We start from the raw sequence: 19,609 nt of genomic DNA on the forward strand, positions 1-19,609 counted from the left end.
TCGCCACAGCAAATTCTTTAATCTGACTACTTTTGTGGCTCTCAGATAACTACAATAGGTCCAAACTCCCAAGACCCTTGGCAAATAGATTTAGCCAAGGTAAGCTGTAGCTGGTCATACCACAGACATTGTGGAAGATTAAGAGCTGGCACTTGTCACCAGCTCTGGTTTAAGGTGAGTGGCAGGTACATTCCCCCCAGGACTTGACAGCTGCATGTCCCTTCAGGACTTTTCTTGGGAGGGGAACAGAAGAGTAATATTTGGATGGAACCATTATAACTGAATTAAAATGCCATAGAAGTATAATAAAGGAATGTAATAATGAGGAACAAAGACCCAAAGGAGGACCCAGTAAAGGTTTCATGGAACATTTTACTCTCCAATTGAGAAATCTCTGTACATTAAAAGCACAAGTGCTTCAATAAGTTTAGTGAAAATGGAACCAGGAACAAGCATAATCGCCACATCCACAGACTGGAGTCGGAAACCGGTGAGAGTTTACTCAAAGTTAGACAGGAAATTTATTACAGTTTCTTTCAGCTTGGCGTCTGTCTGCTCCGAGATCTTTCCATCAGCCCTAAAGTGAGAAAAATAAAGACTCAGCATTGGGTAAAAGGTAAAGGTTTAGCATTACCACAAGCAACTGATCAAGAACAGGAAAGTTCCTGAAGTTACAGTACGGGAGCACAGACTTCTGGGTCCTTTTACATGGGCAGATTATGGGGGCTTGGGAATTTCACTACATACTAGTTCATCCGACACGCAGAACATGTAAAAGTAGCCAATCAGACGACAAACGAGCAAATACATTTGCTGGCTGCTTGTTCACCTTCAGCAAGCACAAACCGCTGTAACTGGCGGTACATCTTGGCGTGGCAACAGGGGGATGAGTGATTATAGTAGCGATGGTTCATCTCCATAAACAGACTATTGCCCGTGTAAAAGGTCTTATTGAGGCTGTATTACAGCTTTGTACCTGATATCTTCATGCTGCTCAGAACGTCGCTCTGCAGGATCATTTAGGCCAAGACATGGCCATATGAGAGTTGCATTCAAGAAACTCAGGTGCAACTCACATCAGCCACCAGCAAAGCCTACACTGCACATTGCATGTCCTATTCCTATCCATTAAAACAGACGGATAGAACATGCCACCACTTTTGTCCTTCTCCACACAGTCCATCGTCTGTGTGGAAAACCTGCACTTGTGAATAGCGACATTTGTTATAACGAAGCAGTGTCTATGGCCTTAGTTTAAGTAGTTTGATTTACAACTCACCTGATGGTAGCAAGGAGGTCCTGGTGTTGGCTCTTAATGTGAGCTAAGAAAGCATTCTCGAATCTTGTGATTTTGCTTGGTTCCATTTTGTCCAGATGACCCCTCACACCAGCATAGATAACGGTTACCTGTTCTTCAATGGCCATGGGAACTGGAAAACAATGTACATGTTTAATTCCAGATTTCCTAACCCTTCGTCAGCTTTATAGTAGGAGACATCAGCCAGCATTGTACAGTGCAAACCAAGAGCGCAGCTTACCATACTGTCCCTGCTTCAGCAGCTCAGTCAGACGGACGCCACGGTTCAAGAGTTGTTGGGTAGCTGCATCTAAATCAGAACCGAACTGGGCGAAAGCTGCTACTTCACGGTACTGAGCCAACTCCAGCTTCATGGTACCGGCCACCTAGGGATGGGAATATTAAGACTTACAATAGGCTTTGTGTGGAGAATCTGCTAGATCACTCTACAGGTGGACAAATAAAGACAGGACATGCAAACAAGAGCCACACACCTGCTTCATGGCTCTGGTCTGAGCAGCAGAACCGACACGGGACACAGACAGACCGACATTGATGGCAGGTCGGATACCCTTGTAGAACAACTCAGTCTCCAAGAAGATCTAAAAGGAGAAAAAGTGAATTATTCTGTCTTCTCATCTTCACACATTGTGTATGCTTTAGCTGACACTTACCTGCCCATCAGTAATGGAAATCACATTTGTTGGGATGTAAGCAGACACATCACCGGCCTGGGTCTCAATGACTGGGAGAGCAGTCAGGGATCCACCACCAAACTGGTCATTCATTTTAGCAGCCCTCTCCAGCAGACGAGAATGAAGGTAAAACACATCACCGGGGTAGGCCTCACGACCAGGAGGACGACGCAGCAGTAGAGACATCTGACGGTAGGCCACAGCCTGGAGATACAAGGTAAACACAAAGTTACTTAATGTTTTGAGCCAGGGTTTATGGACTCCTTCAAAAACAGAAGCAAAGACTATATTTTTTAGGCTAGAGCTCCAGGAAGATGGCATGTGGAGTGTAAGCAAGACGCTGTAAAATCAAAGAATTAGGGAGAAAGGGTCATATCAGAATACCAACAAAGTTGTAATTTTTGCAATCACAATAAGACATTTGCTACCAATTTATTAATAAAGATAAAGTGTAAGGGCCGCTAGATTGTGTACAGCACCCAGTGTAAAGGCCGCTAGATTGTGTACAGCGCTGCAGAGTATGCATGCATTGTGTAAATGAGCAAGACAAAAGGCATGTGTGGCCCCATAGCTGTCATATAGAGGCAGTTAAACACCTTTGCAAAATATATTTACCTGTTTGGACAAGTCATCATAGATGATCAGAGCGTGTTTTCCATTGTCTCTAAAATATTCTCCCATGGAGCAACCAGAGTATGGTGCCAGGTACTGCAGGGGGGCAGCATCAGAGGCAGTGGCAGACACCACAATTGTGTACTTCATGGCATCTATAAGGGAGGCAGAAAAAAGTCTGAATTTGCAAAATAATGCAGTTGAAAAACCGAACAAAGACCGCTATGGGAGGAAGAGGCTGATAAGTGAAAGACGTTTTATTGACAGCCATGGGCAGCACCAAAAGCACTGTGGAGGTCTGTGGGTTGAAGGGCCTTCTAATGAGTCTCCCATACTGTAAAATAGCAGTTGGCTAATAATCACCTCTTCGACCACCACTGCCGCTCTGTTTATAGACTGCACTTAGAGCTACTGCTGGTGGTGGAAAAAGGCAAGCCTCTTTATAACTCCAAAAAAAACCCTCAAAAAATTGTAGCAGAACGTTGGGACTGAAAATATTTTTTATACATTTGGATGGGGTTCTTCTGGCAGCAAGTTCATGGATTTCAGCAAGTCCTATTTAGAGAAGTCTGTATATTCCACTTGCAAATTAACCTTAAATTAAGGTAACAGATCTAGGAGGTCACACAAGGCTAGGGCTACACAACAACATGTGTTGCACAACCAAGTCTCAGAAAAGTCACACAACCATCTCACACGACTGTTTCAGAGATGTGATTTGGCTGCTGAACAGTCAGGTCTGTGTCGCATGTGACTTACATTGATGTCTATGGTAGGAAAGTTGCACGTGACTAGAGGTCACAGGTGGAGACACCATAAACATTCATTAGATGACATCTCAGTGCGACATCAATCTGTTGTGCAACATGTCGCTGTCCTAGCCTAAAGCACAGTAGAAGGTCTTAGGTTCTGACGCTGTAAACACTGGTCATACCTGCATCAGTCAGCCTCTTAACCAGCTGAGCCACGGTTGATCTCTTCTGACCAATGGCCACGTAGATACAGTACAGTTTCTTCTTCTCATCAGTTCCATCATTGAACCTCTTCTGGTTGATAATGGTATCAATGGCAATGGATGTTTTGCTGTAAAGTGAGAAGCATGTCAAGCGTCATTTAACAATACAAGAAGTATCTAAATGGTGAACAGGAACAAGATGCAAAACAGTGGGATGCTGTGGAGGACTGTGGAAATCAGTTGGATAGCACTCGCATGTGATTTTTCCCATCGCAGTCTATGGACAACACTTGCCATGCTTTCAAGTGCGTGAAGATTACAATTTGACAGAAGCTATGCCATTTTTAATAACACTGCCGCAAAAATAAAATAATCGCACTTGTAAACGTGAATTTTTCATGCGGATGTGAGGAGGTTTTATTCAAACCCGCATTCCTTCTGTGAAATTGTGATCCTTAGGCATGTGTTGGACACGCAGAGGTTCACAAGTTTCCAATGGGAAATATCACATGTGCATGCACGGCACGCGAGAGCCGTGCAAGGCCTTTAAAGGTTCCATTGAAGGCAATGGGCAAGGCACTCCAAAGAAACACCAAAAGAAAACATGCTGCGATTATTTTGTCCTCACAGCATTGCTTCAAAAGAATGGCGTTCATATTTGTGCGCTTCTCAAAAAGCAAAAACGTAACATGGCCGCCTACACATTAGTACAGCGTATTACACACGCATAATACGCAATTACCATATGCTCGTGTGAGACAGCCCTAAGGTTAAATTCACACACTGCATTAAGACGTCACAAAAGCTGCATCTCTTTTCTGCATGGATTTGCTGCGGATTCACCCCTTTGTAATGCAGAGGGCACATGTAAAACATGCAGATTTCGAAGTGTATTTTCATGCCCCGTGTGAATGCATCCTATTGAAGTTCTGCAAATTTGCCTCTCCTGCCAGCTTATACTGTACATAGCTGCCATGCACACAGGTCTCCTCGTAAACGCCAGTGAATATGCTCAGTTACCTCCTATGCACACTTCTTACCCAGTCTGCCTGTCACCAATGATCAGCTCACGCTGTCCACGCCCGATGGGCACCAGACTGTCCACGGCCTTGATTCCAGTCTGCATGGGCTCACGCACAGAAATACGTGGAATGATACCAGGGGCCTTCAGTCCAACTCTTCTGCGGATTTTTGATGCAAGTGGGCCCTTTAATAAAAGCACTTTATTACATTTGGTCTTCCATTACATTTTTTTCTACCTTTCGGGAACAGTAATGTCACTTGTTTAAAGGCTACTGATCAGAAAACAACTAAAGACTATAAAATTGGTAATGTCCCTTCTAAAAACAAGCAGCATCTTGTAAAGCAGAAGATTTAAGTCAAAAGGCTGTTGCAAATCTTTAAATCTCAACATCTGTAGTTCTGCAACAGCTGGAGTGGCACTGGCTGGAGACCTCAGTTGTAAAGTGGCCCATCCTGATTCCCATCAGTGCTCAGCGGTCTGATCCATCTATCAATTTAGGTGAAGCCTTCATATAACACATTTCTGAGTACAGGCAAAATATATCTCCAACGGTGTGCTAACAAAAAGCAAAACAAGTGGAAATGTAACCAAAATGTTATGATTTTTCTTGGGGGGGGGGGGGGGGGGGGATTTTTTATCTGACCCACTTGTCGCTCAATATTAAGCCCTCATGCCTTAATATTCTGACCGCGAAATCTCTTAGCTAAAATCAGACCCGATGCTCCGGCAGTGACCCCCAGAGACCAATACTCACCTGTCCGGAACCGCCGCGAGTGTCTTGGCTGGTGAGCATGTGCAGTGCAGGACATGCTGCAAATTCCTGCAATACTTCTGCAGTAGTGTCGCAGGATGGAGTGCTTCCATTGCAGTCAATTTTCCGCAACAAGCAGAGCATGCTGTGACTGTCCCCCGTGAGCAGGGGGGTGGGGAGCAGTTGATTAGAGTCTTAACATAGCATATCTGTGGATGGACATTGCTGTGGAATTCGTGGCGAGTATCTGGCCACGAATTCTGCAGCGAAACTCCGTCTGTGAGTATTGGGCCTTAGTATCCATTCTTGCAAAAATAACCCAGACACCAACCTTGCCATCAATAGCATTTCCCAGAGCATCGACAACGCGGCCAAGCAGCTCTTCACCAACAGGTACATCTACAATGGCGCCAGTTCTCTTCACAATGTCTCCTTCCTTGATGAGTTTGTCGTTACCAAACACGACAACACCAACGTTGTCGGGCTCCAAGTTCAAGGACATGCCCTAATACACAATACAGAAAGACATGACAGTTTAGCTAACAATTAGACAGATATTGCACTACCCATTAACACAAGCATGTTATACACCATTGTTTAACACCATCGCAAATCCCACTTGTGCGTCAGGCAGCAGATTTCATACTACATATCAAAGGGCGACGTCTAACGCTTTTTTTTTGCATCAAAATGAGTTTGCTGCCAAACCTGCAGCTTGATTTCAGTGCCGATTCTCTCCATTGCATACAGATGAGGTTTTCAAATCTCCATTCACATGTTTTGTACTGTAAACTGCACTGGATTTTCAGTGCGAAATCTACATTGCAAGGCTGCAGCAATTGCACCATGTCTGGGCCAGGCCTTCAAGGGCGACTTCTAGTGACCCACAAAGATCCATGGGATATCATGATTGCCCCCAATACAGCAGTACAAGTACAAGCAGTATAAGACTTACAGCCTACAAGCTTTTCATCTTCCATCCCTTCATATGACAATAAATAAAGAGCAGTACAAAGAACAGGCCCCGTAAGGCAGCAGATGCTGCCAGACTGTTTGCATCATGGATTCCTCATTAATGTAATGATTTATTCACTTCTGTCACCTTTAAGGCTGCTATTATATGAGCATTCCTCCCTTGCAAAAGGCAGATGGAGAGGGAAAAAAAAAAAGGTAGCTTACATTCGGTGCCTGATCTTGCCATAGTCATTTAACTGAAGAGTCCAGGCGCCTCCAGTGCAGCCCTACAGCATTCTGCAGGGGAGTAATGCTCATGTAATCACATCCTAAAAACGCAAACACATCTATAATACCTCCACAAATTGCTTAGGGCAGTTAGAGCAGAGTTACTTGTGTGACTAAGTGCCATTCATCCGGTGTGGGTGAACGGGACAGCTGGCACCCTCTTTGCTGGATTGCTGCAGTTACCTTGATGCTACATCTCCTGATACCAGCACTAAAAAGAGCCTAACTGAGAAATAAAACAACCTACCTTAAGTCCAGAGGAAAATTCCACCATCTCCTCAGCCTGGACATTCCTGAGGCCGTAAACACGGGCAATACCATCACCAATGGAAAGGACGCGACCGGTTTCCTCTAGGTCGGCACTGGTGTCTGCACCAAGGATGCGCTCCTCAAGGATGGAGGACACCTCAGCAGTGCCTGCAGAAAGCAAAAGTAGCCGTTACTAGTCTAGCACATAGAAAGATGACTGACGGCAGAAAAAGCCTCCCTGGTCCATCTAGTACGCCCTCCCAATCTGTGTGATCACACATTCTTGTAGGATGACGTACGTGAAGAAAAAAATTATATATACATATATAAATGCAAAGCAGCTTTCATGTTTCCATTCGCAGCATACGGCCAGTTTCCATCATAAAGGCCAGAGAAGAAAGTGCAGCACAAGACACTTTATTCCTAGTAAGATGATGACCTGCATGATGGAAACCCCTCGGACCCTGTTATGGTGAGTCGGATCCACTGGGCACTGCTAGTGTTCATCACATGATGGGTCAGGCATTTTGGTTTTCTCTCTTGCATGATAGAACGGAAACAGAAATGTGAAAAGCAATGAACGGAATCATTTGCTGTTCAATTGCCAGACTGTTAGCCAATCACAGCCATTCATGACGTCATTGAATGGCTAACTTAGTCTGGTGTTAGCCAATCACAGCCAACCAGGGCATTAGCTTTCTGGAGGCAGGGCATTCAAGCCCTGCTTGCAGAAAGCAATGGTCTGCAGCGTGCATGAGGGGGCAACAGCCTGCAGCAGCGCCGCCAATGGGGAGTATTGATTGTTTTTTGGGGTTTTTTTTACCACACGGTATTCCCGGCATATAAGACGAAAAGTCGGGGGTCGTCTTATATGCCGGAAAATACGGTAGGTTTGTCAGTCAGTCAGTAGAAAGTCCCAACCTAGGAGGACAGCCTAGAAACTTCACAGTAATGGCACGGTTTCTGATCCCTGGCGTGCAACAGAGTAGAGGACACTCACCCGTCTTCTGGAGCCATGATCCGGATGCATGGATGTTGCGGGTAGCTACAAATGCAGCTCCGAGTGCCTTCTTAGAGACCTGAGGAGAAGAGGCAGGAGTCAATATAATAGATCTAGGACATTACTGTACATAGAAAGATCTACACAGAGGACAGACCTGAAGGACAAAGGGAAACAACAGACAAGGGCATGACATGAGAGCCAGTGGAAAGCCCCCTCAGGACTTTATGGGAGAGTAGCCTCATCCCACCACAGGCCACTACTGGAGGGTCTAAGAAACAGCTGCAGTTTGTACAGAGGGAAAGGAAAATCTGACTGGAAATCTTACAATGCTGGCAGGACCTCATCCTAATAAAGGGGGGGGGGGGGGGGGTACAATTGACTTATCACCCATGCATAAAATAGGCGATTAAAATCTTATTGGTGATGGTTACACTGCTGAGACCCCCACCAGTCCTGAGAATGTGATCCCTGTGCCCCCCCCACCACACGGGGGGGGGGGGGGGGGGGGGGGGGGGATGTCACAAATGTGCACTGCTGCTCCATTCATCTACAATGGGACTGCCAGAGATAAGATAGTTCAACGGGGCTGTCAGAAAAGCACTCCAAGTGCTGCACATGTGTGACCGCTGCTCCATCAAACCTGCTCCCTACTGCAGGGAATGCAGTGAGGAGTAGAGGGGGATACAGGACCCCCATTAAAGGGATTAGTGAGTCTCTGTAACAAGACCCCCCAACAATAACACTTCTGTAGCGTATGGTTGGCCGATGAAATCAAATGTGGTTCAACACCTTTAAACAAAAGCTCCCATCACAACTTCCACGGACGTTACAAGTATGAGCTTCTGTATGCGGGACATAAAAAGGCGCAATTTGGCAGAATAAAGCTGTAAAGTTGAAGTTTTGCCATTTAATGTTTTTCAGGACTGCTGTTAATAATGTAAGAGTAGCCAAATGTTACCAACTACTGACCCACTGCAGGGCCTACGGAGCGATGATTAGGGGCTTCTTTACATGGACATCATTCCCATGCCGGGTCCGTCTGACTGAGATACGGTTTATTTGGATGGATTCAAGCACTTGAGTGATTTCTCACTCCGACTGACGGTCCAAGTTTACAAAACTGCTGCATGTCTTATTGGCGTCTCACATAAGAACGGGATGTGTGGCATGTGCCACCCGATGCCACTCACCCCAAACAAGTGTGAGCAGTCTGTGCGCAACTTACTAGTCGGAGCATTAGGGGGTAAGGGCTCCTTCCCACGGACGGATCTATTGAACCTAATAGCTTAATGCTCGCAGCGCGGAATTCCGCACCGTGAAATCTCCCATCCTCGCCCGCGGCATGCTCTATTTGTCACGGGTGTATGCGCAGACGGCTTCCATTGCAGTCAATGGAAGCCGTCCGTCACGCTATCTTCCGCTGTAGCACAGCGGAAAATAGCGTGAAACCGCTTCCCCCGCGTCATATGACACGGCCAGCCGAGCCATGTGACGCTGTGGGCGTGTCATGTGACATGACCGGCGTGTCACATGACGCTGCAGCGCATCAGCCGAAGCGTCATGTGGGACGTAGGACGCTGGATCCGTAGGTAAGTATTGGGGTCTCTGGGGGGGCACCGTGACGGTGTGGATTGTGACGTGGAGCCACAGCAGATTTCACCGGGGCAACTGAAGGGGCTGCAAAGGGCACACCAATTCTGCTACCCGTTTACGTACCCCAAGGCTGCACTCACATTGGCAAACCGGTGATTTCTGTATTGCAGATGACCGTGGCAGCTCACCATCAGGCTGCACAGTACAGGCTTTATAGTGTAACGGTTTGTATTGCCCATTGCCTAGTGATGTGGGTACCCAGGGCCCATTACAGTGTGCACATACTGCAGCGGGGGATGGAAGGGGGCGGTGGGGCCACCAGCACCCCCTAGTGCCAGGGGTACATGCAGCAGCGGGGGATGTAAGGGGGCGGTGGGGCCACCAGCACCCCCTAGTGCCAGGTGCACATGTAGCAGCAGGGGATGTAAGGGGGCAGTGGGGCCACCAGCACCCCCTAGTGCCAGGTGCACATGTAGCAGCAGGGGATGTAAGGGGGCGGTGAGGCACATGCAGCAGCGGCGTTGACAATGCTGACAAGGACGGCGGCGTCCGTTGACCTTCACGGGACACCTGCAGCCCGGACAACGAAAAGCCACCGGTTGTCCTGCAGCACTGACCCCGCTGCCCCCTGCCGTCCCCGGTGACCTCTGCAGGGCGGCCCCGTATTAGCAGGCCGCGGGCGGACGAGGAGCGGCGGCTCAGGCCCAGGCCGGCCATGCTGGGAGGTGGAACACAGAGGAAACAGCGGAGGAAGGAACCTACCAGACCGGCCTGCCGGGGCAGGGAGCGGGCGAGGGTGGCTGCTACACGGACTGAGAGCATGGTGAGGGCGAGGGGTCAGCGGCGTGCGAGTCCTCCCTGTCCGCCTGTCCGCGCAGACTGAAAAAAATGGCGGCCCGGTAGAGAGCTAGTGAAGGGAAGGTCACTCCCGCCCACCGCAGGCTCCACCCACTTGGATTTTTTTTCCCTTTTAAATTGCACGAGCTTTATTCATCCAAGGGCAAAAGGACACAGCAAGAACAACCTGAGCTGTCATTCGTATGACGGCACCAACGGCGTTCTTTCATTTTTTTTCTTTTTAAACCAACTTTATACATACAATGGCATAAGGACACAGCCTGATCTGTCAGCCTTGACGCTTCTCATATACTATATATATATATATATATATATATATATATATATATATATATATATATATATATATATATATATATAGGAGGCCCCGTATTAAAATCATAAAGTGAACTATACCTACCCCTTCATGGCCACCATGGTCCAGCGCTGCAGTCCTGGTGATTGTTGTGACACATGATGTTGCAGGGAATTAAGTGACCAGTACAGCCAATGTAAGGCCACTCTCACATACTGTCGGCAAAATGACGCAATTTCGATCGCAACAGTTTGCTGCGATTATATCGCCATTTTCGGACGCAGTAACTTGCGTCCGGCCACGGTTCTTAACGCACTGCATCATTGTGATGGGTAATGAGGTGCGTTAAAAAGGGTGAAAACGTGATAAAATACAGCAGACCGCTCGAAAATCGCAGCGTTAGAAAATGCCGTGTTCGAGCGTATGTCTGCGAGGCTCCATTGAAAACAATGGGAGTGTTTTACCGCGGCGTTCAAAGCACCACAGTAATCGCAGTAAAAAGCCTGTGTGAGCGTGGCCTGAGGCTGCAATGTCAATGCTTGTTTTCACACCAATGGCTGGGACCACAGCGGGCGGTCGTGGAGGGGTAAGTATACTTCACTTCATTATGTTAATACAGGAGATACTATTGCAGCGGATGGTCCAGTAACCAGACGACTCCATTTCTGCACATAACAACCCAGCCATTTTTCTTCCCTCGCCCTGAACAGACTTTATTATGTTGTCGTCATATCAGTAGCAAACAAAGATTTTAACCAGACACATAAACTACATGAAACAGACCCGTGAGAAGTTGGGTAATTCTGCTAGTATCCTCTAAAGAGCCATTTGCATGACTGCTTCCCATTCCGATCTAAACTGTATAGGACCGGGCTCACACGGGCGGACCGGATTCTGCATGTGGGAGGCCCGCAGCAGATTCTGGCTGTGAGCCCAGCCGGCGACCCTGCCAACCTGAATTTTCTGCAATGCGGATGACTACAGCGGCTCGCTGTCGGTCAACGAGCAGTACAGGTTTTTTTTCAATATTTGTATTTCCTGCACCGTCACTTACCGATAACACAGGTACCCGCAGCCCATTAGCTAATTGCATATGGGCTGTGCGTCGGATGGCCTCCATTGACTTTAATGTAGGCCATCCGCGCTGAGTCCGCGGCAAAATAGACAATGCTGCAATTTTTCTCTTGCTTACAGAAAATGCAATTTGTGTCTGCGAGTGTGAATGAAAAAGTCAAAGTTCCTGCTTTTCAATGCCTGCATTTTGCAGTGGATCCTCCATGCAGACGCCAATCGCAGATCCCGCAATGGGAATCCGCCCATGTCAGCGCGGCCTAAGTGTCCCCAAAGATGATCGCCCTCTAAGGTTATCCCCAAATATTCAGCTTGTATACTTGCGTTCTCCTTGCTGAATGAGACTCATCAATAACAATGTACGATTGGGTATTTATATACTGTTCAGTACATGTGGAAATGCTTGCTGTCGCGTAATTCACAATATCAGGCTGAGAAACTTGGCTGGATAATCTGCTTGCCAACAAGTGATTTTCACGGCTGTGCAAAGCGTTTTTGCTTCTGTAAGGGCACCTTCACACTGACAAGAAAATCGTGCGATTTTCTCGCAATGCGAGAGTGAGTGAAAACGCATGATTAGGGGACCAATGATTTTCAATGGTTACATTCATTTGCGATGTGTTCACTCCTGCGATGCTGCGTGAAAAAAAATTGCAGCATGTCCTTTCTGCTTGCGATATCGGCAGCAGCACCAGCCCCATTGAAAACAATGGGAGAACATTGCAATCCCCTCTTGCGGCTGTGACAGCTGCGGCGGAGAATTCCTTCAGCCCCACAGGGATATGAGGCTGTCGCATCCAGGGGCTGTAATATGTTTGCAATGGGGCCTGCGGCAGCTGCATCGGCCCCATTGAAAACAGTGGGAAAACATTGCGATCTCCTGCCGCGGCTGTGACATCCTGCGGCTGTGGGATGGAGACCCTCGCAGTGATACAAGGCTGTTTCCATGTGAAAACACTTTGCATCCAGGAGATTTCAGAAGGATTGCAAGGGCGATATCAGTCCGTAAATCACAGCCCAATATTGCCCTCGCCAGTGTGAAGGAGCCCTAAAATTGTGATTTTCACACACGATAGGATCACAATTGTTTCCCAATGACTTCAGTGGAAAACCGCGCCACACTCGCATACACATCGTACGGCATGCGAGAGCCATGCAATGTCTTTTAAGGTGCCATTGAAAATAATGGGCAAGGCTTCCCAAGGAAACGCCCATAGATAGAACGTGCTGCAAAAAGTGCTCGTGTGAATTAATCCATTCAAGAGAATTGATATCATATTTGTGCTCATCGCATCGCACAAAACCTGCATGAAAATATCATTCGTGTGAAAAAGCCATTAAGTCGACTCTCGGTGACCCTAAAGGCTCCCTCCCTCCATGTTTTCGGTTTTGCACTGCTTCTTTCAGTTGTTTAATATCCATGCCAGTATCAGCTCTGACAGTATCGGCCATTGTGTTCTTTGGAGGCCGGGTCTTCTTTTGCCACTGATCTGTCCAAGCATTATAGATTTTTTTAGCGACTCTGCTCACATTACATGGCCAAAATCCGTGAACCTGAGCCGGGCCATCTTGTCCTCCGTGAGTCTGAGCCGGGCCATCTTGTCCTGCAGTGATACTTTGGTCTTATATGATCCAGGACTCTGTTACTCTCACCATCCAGGGTATACGCTGCAGCTTTCGCAAGCACCACAGCTCCAATCCATCAATCCTCCACCAGCTTTTTTCGCAGTCCAGCTTTCACATCTATACGTGGCTATGGGGAAAACGAACCAAGGAAGATGAAGTCTGGCACGCATTCTACAGCCCTCGATGTTGAGTTTGATGAGAATTTGTCTCTTTTTTGCAGTCAGAATTTTTGTCTTCATTAAATTCAGGTAGATGCCCATTTTTTCACTTTCAGTTTTAATCTTCCATATCAACGGCTTTAGACCTGCATCTGTTTCAGCAGGCAGAGTTGTGTCATCTACATAACGGAGATTGTTGATGTTTCTGCCACCTATTTTCACCCCGAGTTCCTAGGTCCATTTTTCGCGCAATCACTTACACATATAGGTTAAACAAAAAACGGTGAGAGGATGCAGCCCTGTCGGACGCCTTTGCCGATCCTAAACCAATACGTGACCCCATACTGTGTTCTCACAGTGGCTTTCTGATTGGTATAAAGTGATTTTATCAGCTTGACTAGATGTGCCGATACGCCCAGCTCTTGTAGGGCTTGCCATAGCTTGTCATGGTCGATGCAGTCAAAGGCTTTGATGTAGTCGATGAAGCACGTGTAGATATTTTTTTTATATTCTTAAGCTTTTTCCATGGTCCATTGCAGGTTTTTAATATGGTTGCAGGTGCAACGTTCTTCATGGAATCCTGCCTGCGCATCAGGGAGTGCCGCTTCGACTACGGATCTCAGTCTTTCCTGTATCATTTTGAGAAGGATCTTGCTTGCATGCGTAATGAGGGCTATTGTTCTGTAGTTGGAGCAATCTGGGAGTCACCTTTTTTTTGGCAAAGGTGGCAGGACTTTTTCAGTCCTGTGGCCATTACGTGGATACAAATACGCCTAGCACACCGCCGTGATGGTTTTCACTGGTACTGGCAGCAATTGCTCTGCCAGTATGTTATCTATGCCTGGCGGCCTACTTTTGGCTAATTGTTTCATTGCTATAGCCACTTCTGACTCCAAAGTGGGGGGCTCCAAGTTCACAGGCTCAACCTCACACAATGGTCCAGGTACATGGCTGAAGGCATATAGTTCCTCTATGTATTCCCTCCACCTGTCCTTGATACTCTTTTGGTCATTTAGATCCTTCCCATTTTTTTCTTTGTGCCGTTGCATGCCATGAAAGGTTTTCGGGCCATCCTGACAGGTGAGAATAGGCCTTGGATATGTCTTTCATGGCTTCTGCTGATTGTTCTAAAACTTTCTACTACCTTTGGGATCCGTTTGTTCGTAATAAAGGCTTCTCTATCCCTCTTGATTTCATTCTGTCTGGTGTTAGCACAATATTCTTTAGTTGGTATGTTTTCAGGCGGACAAATTCAAAGAGTTAATATTGGAGCTCGAGAAAGCTTACAAATCACAGACAGCATTGAATGTGATTAGAAGTTGTCTGATTTATTAGTTAATCAGCAGAAGTATTTATACAAAGACAATTAAAAATTTAGCTAGAAGATGCCTGACTTATAAACATGTATCTTCTATTTATTTGTCAATGTCCGTTTGTTTGTTCGTTCGAGCATCACATACAAACTGTTCGACCGATTGACATGAAATTTCGCACACAGTATAATCTCAACCCGGAGAAGGTTATAGGCTAAAAAAAATTTAAAAATGTTGTTGTCTTGGCAACCTTATTTGCATTTTTTTGCCTTTGCTTGTATTTTAATACAGCAACCCCCAAATTTGCTTTCACCAATAGATTCTACGTACTGGATTTAGTATTCCTGGTTATTTCCAACAATTAATTCCCATTAGAAGAGTCAGAGTGAGCGTTCATACCTCAGCAGAATAACAAATGAAAAGCTGAGCTATGATTGGTTGCTATTGGCAACAAAAAACGCCAAATTTTACTAGAATCAGCCCAGAACTGAGGATTTGTATGCGACACAAACGGATTTTGTGTTTTAGATATAAGATGTCAAACAAGCGAAGGACTTGTTTGGGCAGAAGGACAACAGCCGCACTTAAAGGGGTGGTCTCGCGAAACCAAGTGGGTCTATACACTTCCGTATGGCCATATTAATGCACTTTGTAATGTACATCGTGCATTAAATATGAGCCATACAGAAGTTATTCCACTTACCTGCTCCGTTGCTAGCGTCCTCGTCTCCATGGTTCCGTCTAAATTCGCCGGCAGCTTGCTTTTTTAGACGCGCTTGCGCAGTCCGGTCTTCTCCATTCAGCACGAGCCGCTTCAGTGTGCTCCCCGCTACAGCTCTTCTGCGCATGCGCAGACGAGCTGTCACAGCTCGGGAGCGCGCTGGAGCGGCCATTCTGTACCTTCCTCTGTTAGAGGAAGGTTCAGAAACTGGAGCTGCCGTCCTGAGAAGCCGCCCAGGTGTCCAGCTGTCCCGAGAAGCCGCCCAGGTAAGTGATGGGTCGGGGGTGATGTTCACTGACAGGTGAAGGCCCCGGAGCCCAGCGCTGGGCTCCGGAACCCAGCGCTGGGCTCCGGAACCTAGCGCTGGGCTCCGGGGCCTTCACCTGGGCTCCGGAACCTAGCGCTGGGCTCCGGGGCCTTCACCTGGGCTCCGGAACCTAGCGCTGGGCTCCGGGGCCTTCACCTGGGCTCCGGGGCCTAGCGCTGGGCTCCGGGGCCTTCACCTGGGCTCCGGGGCCTAGCGCTGGGCTCCGGGGCCTTCACCTGGGCTCCGGGGCCTAGCGCTGGGCTCCGGGGCCTTCACCTGGGCTGAGGGTCTAGCGCTGGCGAGCCGGGAGCGTAGCGCTGGCGAGCCGGGGGCTAGCGCCGGTTACCTGCTGCCTGGCGGTGGGTGACTGGTCGGCGGCTGCGGTGGGTCCGGTCGGCGGCTGCGGGGCGTCGTGTTGCCATGGAGACACAGCTGGCAGCGTCTCGGGAGCGCGCACGTCGGGCTGCAGCGAGCGACGGGAAAAGAGCCGGCGGCCATCTTGGGGAAACTTTTATAAGTTGCTGAAACGCTGGAACGGTAAGTACAAACCAGCTAGAAATGTCATTTACAGGGGTAATTAGTAATGTGTACTTAATGGGGGGGACTGGGCAAAAAAAAAAAATCACTGCTTCCTCGAGACATCTCCTTTAAAGTAGCAGCTAGTTTATTATATAGTTCATTTCTTGTTATTAAACATTCAGCGAGTGCAGTGGCGTCTCTCTAAAGGCAGGACTTCTCCCAGGCCGATTGGAACTTTTTCTCATGAGAGCTGCGTAAATGGATTTAGAAAACAGCCTTCTCTACTCTATTGAAGCTGCAAACACTGTTCCCTTCCCTGTATTACAGTTTATTAATTAATGTCACTTTTACATATATATATATATATATATATATATATATATATATATATCTTTTTTTAACATAATCCTGTGCCCCCTCACCCTGTGTTTTACAATTCTCAGGTCCCGCTCATATACTTCCGTCTCCGGGTGCTGTGAAGAAGAAGCGTTCTATTCTGTGAAGGGCTTCCCCTTCACAGCGCTTGCTCCCGCCGGGCCCAGTGCACTGATGGGTATTCAGTACATTGGGCTGTGACATATAATAGTCAGACATTCTTTTGTGTTTCTGAATCTTCCATTTACGTTGTTTGACCATGTTCCTCGGCTTTCAGGGTCAGTGGGTGTCGCAGCTGTCAGACTCCAACCAATGGAATTTTGATGACATATCTAACTTATTTAACCCCTTCCGTGGCACACCCGGAAATTTTCCGGGATGAGCTCCACTGCCCATAGTGATATAGCCCGGAAGATTTCCGGGCTGCATTTCACTATGGGACCTGCAGAACACAATGCCATACGCTGTGGCCGTGTGCTCTGCCTGCACGGAACCACAGAGAACAGTGCAGGACTTTAAAAAAAGAAGCAGGAAGATAGAACCGATCTTCCTGCTTCTTTTTTTAAACTCCTGCACTGTTTTGTTTACAGGTTGCCACCATTGGCTTGTCAGAAGCCGGCCAATGGTCAGCGTGGTAGCGAGAGCTGGTGCTCGGCTGTCAGAGGATAGCCGGGCACCAGCTCTTAGAGCAGAGAATGAAGAAAACCTCCAATCTCTGCTGTTTAACCCTTTACATGCTGCGGTCCATGCGACCACAGCATGTAAAGGACTGACAGGGAGGGGGCTCCCTCTGTCAGAGGATAGCCAGGCACCAGCTCTTACAGCAGAGGAAGGAGAAAACCTGCGATCTCTGCTGTTTAACCCTTTACATGCCATAGTCTATGCGACCACAACATGTAAAGGGCTGACAGCGGGAGGGGGCTCCCTCTGTCAGAGGATAGCCGGGTACCAGCTCTTATAGCAGAGAATGGAGAAAACCTCCGATCTCTGCTGTTTAACCCTTTACATGCCGCAATCTATGCGACCACAGCATGTAAAGGGCTGTCACCATTGGACCCCTGCAATATGATCAGGGGGTCCTAATGGTCTCTGTGGATGTCCCCTAAAGCAGGGGTCCCCAACCACCGGTCCGCAGCACCGCCGGGAACTTTTGTTCTAAAAGGAACAATCCCGCTGCCCCTTGAGCAGTGCTCTGCGCTCACACTAACCTGCTATGTGTGGAAGCGGCCCCTTGCTATAGTGTGAGCACAGAGTGCTGCTGAAGGGGCCGCATATATTGTATTTCAGCCGCACTTCAGTAGCGGTGAGCGATTCCAGCAACCTCATTGGTTGTTGGGTACACACCCCCACACCTCAAACTGGGGGGGGGTGTAGCCAACAACCAATGAGGTTGCTGGAATCGCTCTCCGCTACTGAAGTGCGGCTGAAATACAATTGTCCTTGCTGGTGTGGAAGCAGCGCGCAGCAACCAATCACAAGGCGCCTTCTTGAAACGCTGAGGACTGCAGCACCAAACAACAGAGCGTCCCACGAGTAGGAGGAAGAGCCGCCTTTGTGCAAGCAGCAGGTCAGTTTTCAAGGTAATCCTGCCGGGGAGGAGGGGTAGGTTGGGGGAGTAAAATATATGCTGCCCTATGTGTGTGCTGGGGGGAGTAGTAAATTATATGCTGCCCTATGTGTGTGTCGGGGGGGGTGGTGGTGGTGGTAAATTATATGCTGCCCAATGTGTGTGCTGGGGGGGGGGAGTAAATTATATGTTGCCCAATGTGTGTGCTGGTGGGGAGTAAATTATATGCTGCCCTATGTGTGTGCTGGGGGGGAGGAGTAAATTATATGCTGCCCTATGTGTGTGCTGGGGGGGAAGATAAATTATATGCTGCCCTATGTGTGTGCTGGGGGGGAAGATAAATTATATGCTGCCCTATGTGTGTGCTGGGGAGTAAATTATATGCTGCCCTATGTGTGTCCTGGGGGGGAGGGATATATTATACTGCCCTATGTGTGTACTGCCAGGCAGGGGAGGGATATATTATACTGCCCTATGTGTGTACTGCCAGGACATTCTAAATGCCATAATTAAATATGCACTAAACTCTAACCCCTTCATAACCCCACCCCATATAACCAAAGCCCCACCCATGTCCAGCCCCACCCTGCCGGGCCTTGTAAAAATGGTCTTGCTTGAAGCCGGTCCCTGGTGCCAAAAAGGTTGGGGACCACTGCCCTAAAGGGACAAAAAGTTTTAAAAAAGTAAAAAAAAAAAAAAAAACGCCAAAACACCACCTTTCTTTACTTTGTAAAAAATTAAAAACAAAATTACACATGTGGTATCCCTGCATCGTAATGACCCAGAGAAGGAAGCTAGTACATTATTTAACCCCATTATGACGCGGCTCCTTTTTTTCCTGTTTTCGTTTTTTCCTCCCCCCTTTAAAAATTTGTAACTCCTTTATTTATTCATTGACGTCGCTGAATGAGGGCTTGTTTTTTGCGGGACGAGTTGTATTTTTCAATGGTGCTATTTAATATACCATATAATGTAGTGAAAAACTTTTACAAAATTCTAAGTGCAGTAAAATGAAAAAAAAAAGACATTCTGCCATCTTTCAGTGCGTCTTGCTTCTACAGCACACAAACTGCGACAAAAATGACATAACTATTCTATGGGTCAGTAAGTACGATTACTACGATACCAAACTTATATAGTTTTTTATTTGCTGTAGTACTTGTCTTTTTATTCAGACTTTACATTTTTAGAAATTATTTTTTGCTGCATCTTCTGTGGGCAATAACTTTTTTATTTTTTCGTCGACGTAGTTGTGCGAGGGATCATTTTTTGTGGAATGTCCTGTAGTTTACGTAAGTACCAATTTGGAATACATACGCCATTTTGATTGCTTATTATTGCATTTTTTCTGGGAGACAGGGTGACTGAAAAAGTGCAT

At 47.3% G+C, this 19,609-nt stretch overlaps 1 protein-coding gene across 1 annotated transcript; it reads right to left on the minus strand.

The window, feature by feature from the left end:
* Positions 1–352: 352 nt before the first annotated feature.
* ATP5F1A (ATP synthase F1 subunit alpha) lies at positions 353–10,340 on the minus strand. Its single transcript, XM_066602610.1, has 12 exons — positions 10,184–10,340; positions 7,826–7,904; positions 6,824–6,993; positions 5,666–5,839; positions 4,600–4,766; positions 3,539–3,687; positions 2,608–2,759; positions 1,972–2,196; positions 1,792–1,899; positions 1,539–1,683; positions 1,280–1,430; positions 353–577 (listed from the first exon to the last, which is right to left on the minus strand). The coding sequence occupies exons 1-12, from the start codon at positions 10,241–10,243 to the stop codon at positions 499–501; spliced, it is 1,659 nt and encodes a 552-aa protein (XP_066458707.1). The 5' UTR covers positions 10,244–10,340; the 3' UTR covers positions 353–498.
* Between the last annotated feature and the right edge of the window lie 9,269 nt (positions 10,341–19,609).

The sequence above is a fragment of the Eleutherodactylus coqui genome, chromosome 5, assembly GCF_035609145.1.
Source record: "Eleutherodactylus coqui strain aEleCoq1 chromosome 5, aEleCoq1.hap1, whole genome shotgun sequence".
NCBI lineage: Eukaryota > Metazoa > Chordata > Amphibia > Anura > Eleutherodactylidae > Eleutherodactylus > Eleutherodactylus coqui.

What these genes read in the sequence shown, in the direction of transcription:
- ATP5F1A (XM_066602610.1), bottom strand. Translation starts at nt 10,243, where the DNA reads ATGCTCTCAGTCCGTGTAGCAGCCACCCTCGCCCGCTCCCTGCCCCGG. An exon ending in TAAGAGGCTGACTGATGCAG is followed by an intron (nt 2,760 to 3,538) that starts GTATGACCAGTG and finishes CCTCCCTTATAG; the next exon opens with ATGCCATGAAGTACACAATT. An exon ending in ATGATGACTTGTCCAAACAG is followed by an intron (nt 2,197 to 2,607) that starts GTAAATATATTT and finishes TTGTATCTCCAG; the next exon opens with GCTGTGGCCTACCGTCAGAT.